Consider the following 9,372-nt stretch of genomic DNA (forward strand, 5'->3'; position numbering starts at 1 on the left):
ATGTTTTCACATTCATCTGCTGAAAGTGGAAAGTTTCTCTGTGTTCACTGAAGTCCTGTTCCATGTCTAACTCAGTAGCGTTTGGGTTTTTAAATTCATTCAGATTTTTTTATGCTTACTGAGACCTGGTTACATCCAGGAGACTGTATCGCATTAAATAAAATATGTCCGGATGATTTTAGTTATTTTCACCAGTGTCTCAATACACTGTATCACATGAAGCACATACTGTAGGTTCATGTCAGTGTACTTACATGATAGTGTTGGATGTATACTGTGCCTGTGTTCTACGGACACTAGGACCAGTGTTTATTTTTTCACAGTTGTTTGGAAAACTCTCATAGTCTGGGAAGAAAAAAACAGAGAAACTGTGTTTCACCAACAGAGAAAATGTCACCACATTCTCCTCATATTTCACACTGCGATGGTGACAGGAAATATCGATGACTTACTGGTGTTATGACTATCCAGACTCCCACTAGCTGCTGGCCTGCACACCTCTACTGTAATGTCTGCCTCTTCTTGTGAACTGGATGTCTGGAGGAGATATATCACATGTTTACAGTACAAGCATTGGGCTTTTTTGTATTCAAATCAACATTTTGTTTTAATGGCTTCATAATTCCATCAAATAGAGATATTACTCTCCTCTAATAAACAGCCTCATCCTGCATTATAACAAACAATGAGAAGAAAACACTGAATTTGTCCAAAAAGAAGCCTTTTTAGTATGTATGATTGTAACAATTGAAAACAACAACAATAAAACATAATACAGACAAAGAATTGTATAAAAAGTTCTTAAAATATCTTAACTCATCTTTGATGCAATATTCACAGGAAATTATCTGCTTAAAATTCATCCAAATAGCTTGTTTTACATAAATTCCATAAAATAAGTCACTTATGCAGGGGTGTCACTTCACACAATTATAGACAAGGGTTGGGAACCACCTAAAGCCTAAAGCCTAAAGCCTGTGTTCTTGAATATATCGAATGATATAACATCATTATGATGAGAAAGTAAACCCATGTACCTGCTGCTTCTTCCTAGAGAGGATGTTGAGAAGGCTGTCGTCCAGAGCTGATCTGTACTGGCTCAGCTCCGCTGTGCTGTGATCAGCTCCCAATGAACGGCTCTCTGTCATGTAGCAACCTGAAGAAAGCACAGGCAGCAGCCAGCCCTGCTCAGCTGCATAATGACTCCGCCATAAAGACAGCTCTTCTTGGCTCAGCAGTTCCCAATCTCCACTCTGGAGCTGTGCCTCCAGGTTCTTTGCCCTATGATCCCCCCTGTGCGGTAAGAGACTGTACCACTTTGAATGTGGTCCAACAGCAGTACTTGCTCCAGAAAGATTTGTGGAGGACATGGAGAAAGAAGAGATGGAGGAGGCATGAGAGAGTGTGTGGATAGAGGGAGAAGCATCTCTGAGCCCGGTCACTGAGTCCAGTTCATCCTCCACTGTGTCCAGGCTCCTTCTGGCCTGCTGCAACAACTCCTGGGACACTTTGAGGTTGACTGCAATGGTGCTGATCTGCTCATCCATTGTCACTTTGGACAGCTTCAGACCATCCAGCTGCTCTAAGTCTAAGTCTAAGTCTAAGTCTGCCTCAGGATCAGGTTCTTCCTCAACACTCTCTGAGTCAAACTCACCAAGCAGAGGAAGCATGTCTGAGTAAGGGTGCATGTGATGGAACATGGATTCTCCCTCCACACATTTATATCTTTGTCTCCTCTGCTTTGCCTTTGTTCCTTTGTACAGCTGTTTGTCCAGCTGTTTGTCCAGGTGGACCTGTCTTTCCTCTACTGTGTCTGTCTTGATTAGGACTGACATGACAGTTCTACCAACTGAAAGAGATTTTTTTTAAAGAAGAATACACAGTCATTACACTTTCACACATTTCTAAATCGTAAGTTGAGTAGTTTCACAAGGCATTCATTGTTAGCTTTTCAGTACACATAGGAACCCTATATGTGTGTGTGTTGTGTTCAGTACCATTCTGTATTGGTTCCCCCACAGTCGTATGCTGTGTTGTAGACTGGACCCCAGGCTCCAGATCTTGTTCTGGGTAAGCACAAAGGTCACCACTCAGCTGTTTCTCCAGAGAGAACCTCTGCAAAAAAAAAAAAAAGTGTCACCTAAAGGCTAATTTTCAGAAAGTTCTCTGGATCATAGTGCAGGATGTGAAATGTTCTGTGTCGTGCCAAATATCCACTTTCTTATCTGTTGCAGGCCTCGAATCCCATGTGCATTCTAGAAATGATTATTTTTAATGTTTGATACAGTGTGTAAAGAAATATTACAAGAATATTATTGACAAAATATTGCTAGAAATATCTAGCAGAACTACAGTAACACGTCATTTTATAATGTGTTACTCCGAACGCTACCTTTGACCACCAAATTCAGTCCATCCTTTAGTTTAAGTGGAAGTTTGTGCCAAATTTGAAGAAATTCCCTCACAGTGTTCCTGAGTTCACTCACAAGAATGGGACAGACGGACATACATACATTCGCACCGACGGATAACCCGAAAACATAATGTCTTGGAGCACGGAAGCATATAATTGTGAACTTGCCCTTTTAACTGTAAATACACTTTCAGTTACAGACAGACAAACACACACACAAGCCTGAGCTTGCAGAGACTGAAGCATATAGAGTGAGGCACACCTTGATGTCCTGTTGTAGTGTGTAACACAGGCTCTGCAGGCTGTATGTGCGGTCCTGTGGCTGCTGCTGCAGGCCTTTCACAACCACATCATAGTAAGGTTGTGGAATTCTGCCATCTACTGCCAGCACCTGGCCTGCATCCATCGCCTGTTTGATCCCGTCCAGGTCCATTGTGCCCCATGGTTCATTGTCTGAAACAATGTATGAAACGTTGGATTTAGAAGTCAACATGTCTCTACACTGTGCGGTGAAATGCTTTGTTGGCCCCTCCAGCACTTTCCTCTAAAATACAATATATACACAACAAAAGATAGGATAATATGTACAAAAACTATGAAATATGATGCAAATATATTAATTTACTTTCTTTTCTGGTTCAAATGCTCAGTTCTGTTCTGTTTAACAGGTCCAGTGTGTAACATTTAGGAGGACCTATTGGCATGGTCTATGTGTGTGTAACACGAACGGGCTTCAACTGACATTTAATAGTACAACCCTGTGTTGTAAAATAAAAATCAATGAACCATGATACCTTGAGAAGCCAGGATGTGAGAACTACCTGTGTAGAGTTCCTGGATCAGAGCACACAGACTGTAGATGTCCGCCTCCTTTGTGCAGGTTCGCTGTTTAATGACCTCTGGAGCAGCCCATCTGTAAAGGCTTGGGGAGAGGACTATGTGCACCGGGGGTTTGACACTTTGACTCCTAGACATACACACAAATACACGGAACATGATTATGACCAGAAGTGTGGTGAAACACAGTATATTAACCAGAATTGAAGACCCTCTTCATACTTCATCTGACTATTTGACAATGCCATTCAGTTTCATCTCCATAACAAATAATAATTCCATTTACAGTACGTTGCATTCACTGCAGACTGACAACACTGGTGCTACAGTTTACGCTGGCATTTTACAAGAAAAGATATTTGTCGATATCACTCAATATCCAGTCATCAACATCAATAAGCGAGGGCGGGGCTCACTGAAACACACACTTTAGACTTTGCTTTAGACCCCAAATCAAAACACTTTCACATTAGTGTCTGTTTTCCTACTATATTGATAAAAGCACAGTGAGGGTGGTGAGCAAGTAATATAATTGGTGTTGGGTAGCCATGATTACTGCGGCAAGCCTACTGCAGACCAATAACAACAAGGCAAAACAAATTTAACAAAAGGACAAATGGCACATTTATGTGTTCTTTCATCTTTGCTGTAGGTTCAATTTTTGTTTAAGATTTACTGTAGCTCTGATAACAGATGATATTTTGGTGGTAGTTTAGCAGAGAAAACAAACCTCCTCTGGACCATTTGGCACTGACATAAAAATATGTAATAATGTAATATACCTACAGGTGGTGCAGAAATGACTTACTCTTGCTTAGAGTATGAGTTATGAACTAATCATGATGTCACTCAACACACTTAGGTAGTCTTTTTACAATGTTTTAAAACCTGTTTCTGATGTATTTATTGTGAAGACTAGGTCTACTTCTCTGTGTACAGTAACCATACAATGTCCTGACTGCAAATATGGGGAAATCATTTGACTAATTTGATGAAACTATGCATTAAGAGCTGTCTCTATTATTTGTTTATATTTGGACAAAATTGCCTTTGAATCGGAACCAACTTTATTCTGATTGAGCGGTGTTGAGCTCTCTGGTACTTTTCTAAATTGGTTTTGAATAAACAACACGTACTACATTGTTGTATGCTACGCATACCACAGTTCTGAGGAAACCTGCTTAAATTACTGACCACTAGTCAAAATAGTCAAAATATCTTATTTTACGAGTTTGCTAGGCCTCAAGGATAGACATCATGCATTTTACTGAATAAAACAAAGTGTAAAACACCACAGGATACCTTTGAGCAAATGCAGTATCTGACAATTGCAAATGACATCAATGACTGAACATGTAATGCACTAGTGAAAAAAAAGCTTAATCAGACTTAATTTTGAAGTGGTAGTGAAAATTAAGTTTGAATCAGGCTATTGAAAACCCTATTTTTAGATATTCATTTAAAACACGTTTCCTCATGCATGAAGTTTAATTTGTACCTCCTCCACCAAGAATGCATTGAGCCTGGTGTAGTACTGGGCCTACCTGGGGACCATGAAGCCAAAACCGGTTATTTTGGCTACTGAACGCTTTGTGAGAACCACACTGTGTGAAGACAGGGACCTCATCACCAGACCTCCTCTGTGGATGTACTGCAGACCTTCACAAACCTGCAACATCAGTGGCAGCAGCCACCTCTCCTGCAGCACTGGGAACTCTGCACGCTGCAGGGAGAGGAAGTAGACACACACACTACAGCACTGTTAGCAGTTTGAAAGGGCAGAAATACAAGTTTCAACTAGTTTCTTTTAATTATTTTTTGGGGCTTTTTTTGCCTTTTTATTGATAGTGACAGCTGAAGACAGACAGGAAAGGCAGAGAGAGAGGGGATGACACGCAGCAAAGAGCCGCAGGATTCGAACCCTGGGCTGCTGCAGCAAGGACTCAGCTGCAGCAACATGGGACGCCAGCTCTACCAAGTGAGCTAACCGGGCGCTCACTTTTTTAAATAGAGCTATGGTGAGACAGGAAATGGGGGAGAGAGAGAAGACAAAGGGCCACAGGTTGGAATTGAAGCCGGGCCACTGCAGTAAGGACTCAGCCTATATGCGCAAGTTTTCTCTATGTTTCTGGAACCTGTGACACATAAAAGAGGTGTGAACAGCTGGAATATACAAACCATGGTGGGAGCACTTTACAAATGTATTAATAAGTTTAATTAGTAGTAGCCATTTAGTAAGTATTTGTTATCTAAGATGATCAAATGTGCGATCAAACCTTCTGCCCTTCACTGTTTGTGGTAACGATTGAAACAACTCTTACAATACAGACACACACAGTTCATTAACATTGTTATGGCATATATTTGATGCACCCACCAGCACTTATTTTAGTGAGAAATCTTCACTTTTGAAACGGTCTGCCTCTCATTCCCACTTCCAACGGTAAGCCCAACACTGGACCTTTAAAAATAAACAATGTCTGTGACCCTTGCTACCTTCGCCAAGAAGGTTATGTTTTCAGTGCCATTTGTTTGTTGGCTTGTTTTTTGTTCATCAGGAGGATTACGGAAAAAATATTGGCCCAATTTCCAAGAAAAAACGCATTACATTTTAGAGTGGATCCAAACCCTGATCCACACAAATACTTTTTGGCTTTTGTTAACATTGTTACCGCAGTGCCTATAGCAAAATTAACTGAATGTGTTATGCATCCGTGAACCCAGCGTAATTGAAGTGAATGGTGTGCTGTGACTTAACATACAACAAAACATAACAGCAACCTCAAACATCACTGGACAAACAAACACCTTGGCGGAGGTTTTTTAGTTTTTGTTGCAAGCTGTTTAAACAAAAAGGCATGTTTACTGTTCAGGTTGTTTGTCACGACAGGAGGAAAGAGCTCACAGTGACAGGTATAAAGTTTATCAGTTTGCAGTATTAGTTTAGCATGCTAACACTTAACACTAATTAGCATTAAACACAATGTACAGGTTGATGGGGCCATAAACCAAAGTATTGGACACATTTGACTTGACGTTCATGGTGGATCACCAGAGTTATTTCAGTTCATCCTGAGGGGGACATGAATGTCTGCACCAAATGTCATGGCAATCCATCCAATAGTTTCTGGGACATTTCACTCAAAACCTCAAATATCAGGGGTTAGTAAAGTAAATAGAATTAATCATCAGGGAACTAATTACTGACTAACTGCATATCATACCAAAGGTGCATAACCACAATATACTTGCTTTCATTCCAGCCGGGGTCTTTGATTGAATGTCACATCCCACTCTGTCTCCTATATTTCCTGTCTATCTCTAAACTGACAACATTAAAGCCAACATAAATCTTATGCATGTGTCTGAATGGACAATTAAATCCTCTAGGTGTGTCTTTGTTACCCTGTTGTACAGCAAATTGTGCAGCGTGCCGACATTGACCGGCTCAAACACCAGGCTGGTCCTCCGGAGGTCATCGGACAGACTCACAGCCATTAGCTGCAGCAGCTGTGGATGGGACAGCTTGCTATTTACAGCACACACACACACACACCAACCACAACACAACACCACACAGCACACAACACGCACCCCAAAGGATTCATAGGCAACCACAGGGGACATTAAGCATTCACTACACTCACTACTACTACACTCGGTGTGTGAACTCATAAATTCTAGGGGAGACAGTGCACACTATTCGGTTTGTAGGTAAATTAAATCATTAGAAATACTGTGCCAAATGGTTCAGTGCAAATACATATAATTTATTGTTACCTTTAATACAGATTGGTCTAAAAACAATGTATTGAAAAATATTATTTATTCCAGATTGAAATACACTATAAATACAATTTCCTGTATCAACAGGTCGATCTTGAGTTGGCGTTGGTAGGGTGGCAATTACAATCTCAACTTTTTTTAATAAAAACAGATACAAGGTTATTTAATTGTCATTTTACGTTAAGATGGGTATAATGAAATTCCGGTTGTAGTTCTTTTAGGGCTATGGTCTAGACCTGTGTCCTAAGATAACTTCTGTTATGATTTGGCACGATACAAGTAGAATTTAAAAGGTCACCATTATGCTTATCGTAAAAAACAAAAAATATCTAGAAAAATGATATAGACCTGTAGTAAAAAGTCATTAAAAAAAATTGTTCCTTTTGCAATAATCATACAGACAAATCTACAAGTTTACAAACCCATAACCAAAATATTACTTCCCCACACACAGCCTGTGTTCTCTCACCTGCAGTAGTCTTGTTCTATGAGGAGCAGGTCCAAATAGGCTGTCTGACACTCCCTCATTGTTTTTACTGCGACCCTGGAGCCCCTCCACCTATAACTGAAACACAATGCTAAACTATTTGGTGATCAGTGTAAGACAATATCTCTGGGTTAAAAAAAAACATTCCGTTAAATACTCCTGTCTAATTCCTGCTCATATTGTTTCATACCCGATGCCATACAGCTCTTTAGGGTTAGGGAGTAAATGTCAATCATTTATCCTACAGTCATAGTCACAGTATGACTTTCTGTGGAGTATAGGAAATCAGTGAATAGAGAGGCTCTTAATAACTTCAGATTCACTTTTTCAATCATTTTTTTAAAAGAAGAGTTGTGTGATTGTTACAGAATAGTGGCTGCTTAGCCTAGCATCATTTTGGCATAGCACCAGAAGAAGTGTGTTAACAGCTATGCAAACTACAAAACAAGAATAAAATATCACCCATGGTTGAAAACAGTTCTTAGACTGACATCTACTGCTTGTGATAATCTGATCAGTGTTTCCTGTGGAATGAGAGGTTTGCTGTGATATAAAACTGTATATTAAAAGTATCTTTTTCTAGTCATTACATCATCTATTAGTAGCCCTACTAATGGCTTTGTAGCTCTTTATCTAACAACTCACTGTGACTGCTCTTTCTTGTTCCATTACTCTCTGCAATGTTTCAAACTGATCTACTGACAATGGTGCATTTCTGATGAATTATAGTGGTCAGTGTCAAGCTCACTGACAAACACATTGCATTTCCTGTGAGTACTCCATAATAAAAAGTCATGTCTTGGCCAATTAAATGCTTTTAATGTGAAGCCTCAGCAGTAGGAATTGTACAGTTTGCATTAGCAGTAAACTATTTCAGCATGTTTTCCAACAATGACACCCAGTTCATTATACTGTAAATATAGAAATAATACAATGCTTTTATCAGTGGGTCGTAGGCTCAATCACCATTGTGTTACCTCATTCAGTATTTATTTATAAAATTGATTTATCCATCAAATGTATCTTTTTTCATGCTTTAACTACAACAGAATAATGCATGCACAAGTATGTTTTATTATGAGAGATGATTTAAACAGTAAAATGTTATTTCCACTATGAGAGCCACCAGTCAAATTACTTTTATGTGTCAACATACTTGGAATTCTGCGATTCTGTTGTAGTTCTAGCCATGGTTCTGAGGGATTTAGTAATAGTCTTACTTGGTTATGGAGGTCAAAGAGCCACAGGTGAAGGATAGCAGAGGGTCATCATCACTCCAGGTCAGCTCACTCTCTCTGATCAGAGGAATGGATGCTGGCACATTCAACGCCCGGCATGGCTTGCTCACACACACCTAGACAAACATACACAAAAACACTTAGGCCTTTAGTTTCACAGTATGATAGAGGAGGATGTGCTGTATGTGTGTTTCATGAAGGCAGCAGGAGATGTGTTATATTATTAGCACACTGTATGAAGTGACATACCTTTCCAAAGCCTAAACAGTGGGCTGTTGTACAGGAAGACTTGCTGTTCGTCCTTTTATTTGACTGTATGCCAATTCCACTAAAAGGACCAGAAACACAGATAAACATACCAGTTGATTATAAGTTACACAACCAACAACAGAACTGTGGATAGTTGATCTTAAAACAGTGTTTGTTCTAATTTCTGATATTACTATTTTATATAGGTTAGATTATGTTGTAATATTTTTAGCAGATCAGTTCCTCTTAAAGTATATCTTTCTATCTTTGAAGTTGATAAAACAATGACAACCACACAGAATCATCTGATCCTGTTTTATAGCATGTTCTCTTACCAGATTTAATTTCAATTCAATTCAATT

At 39.5% G+C, this 9,372-nt stretch overlaps 1 protein-coding gene across 1 annotated transcript in view; it reads right to left on the bottom strand.

Annotated features, from left to right (window-relative positions):
- LOC118331264 overlaps positions 1 to 9,372 on the bottom strand; it is a 15,545-nt gene that overhangs the window by 2,698 nt on the left and 3,475 nt on the right. The window contains exons 5-15 of the mRNA XM_035666067.1: positions 9,011 to 9,089; positions 8,744 to 8,877; positions 7,506 to 7,601; positions 6,656 to 6,779; positions 4,795 to 4,973; positions 3,235 to 3,380; positions 2,676 to 2,866; positions 1,998 to 2,115; positions 1,038 to 1,849; positions 453 to 537; positions 255 to 345 (exon numbers count right to left, since the gene is read on the bottom strand). Of these exons, the coding sequence (XP_035521960.1) occupies positions 255 to 345; positions 453 to 537; positions 1,038 to 1,849; positions 1,998 to 2,115; positions 2,676 to 2,866; positions 3,235 to 3,380; positions 4,795 to 4,973; positions 6,656 to 6,779; positions 7,506 to 7,601; positions 8,744 to 8,877; positions 9,011 to 9,089 (2,055 nt within the window). The remainder of the gene's footprint in view (positions 1 to 254; positions 346 to 452; positions 538 to 1,037; positions 1,850 to 1,997; positions 2,116 to 2,675; positions 2,867 to 3,234; positions 3,381 to 4,794; positions 4,974 to 6,655; positions 6,780 to 7,505; positions 7,602 to 8,743; positions 8,878 to 9,010; positions 9,090 to 9,372) is intronic.

This window comes from Morone saxatilis, unplaced genomic scaffold (assembly GCF_004916995.1).
Source record: "Morone saxatilis isolate NCDOM2014 unplaced genomic scaffold, NCSU_SB_2.0 Contig20, whole genome shotgun sequence".
NCBI classification, from domain to species: Eukaryota; Metazoa; Chordata; class Actinopteri; family Moronidae; genus Morone; species Morone saxatilis.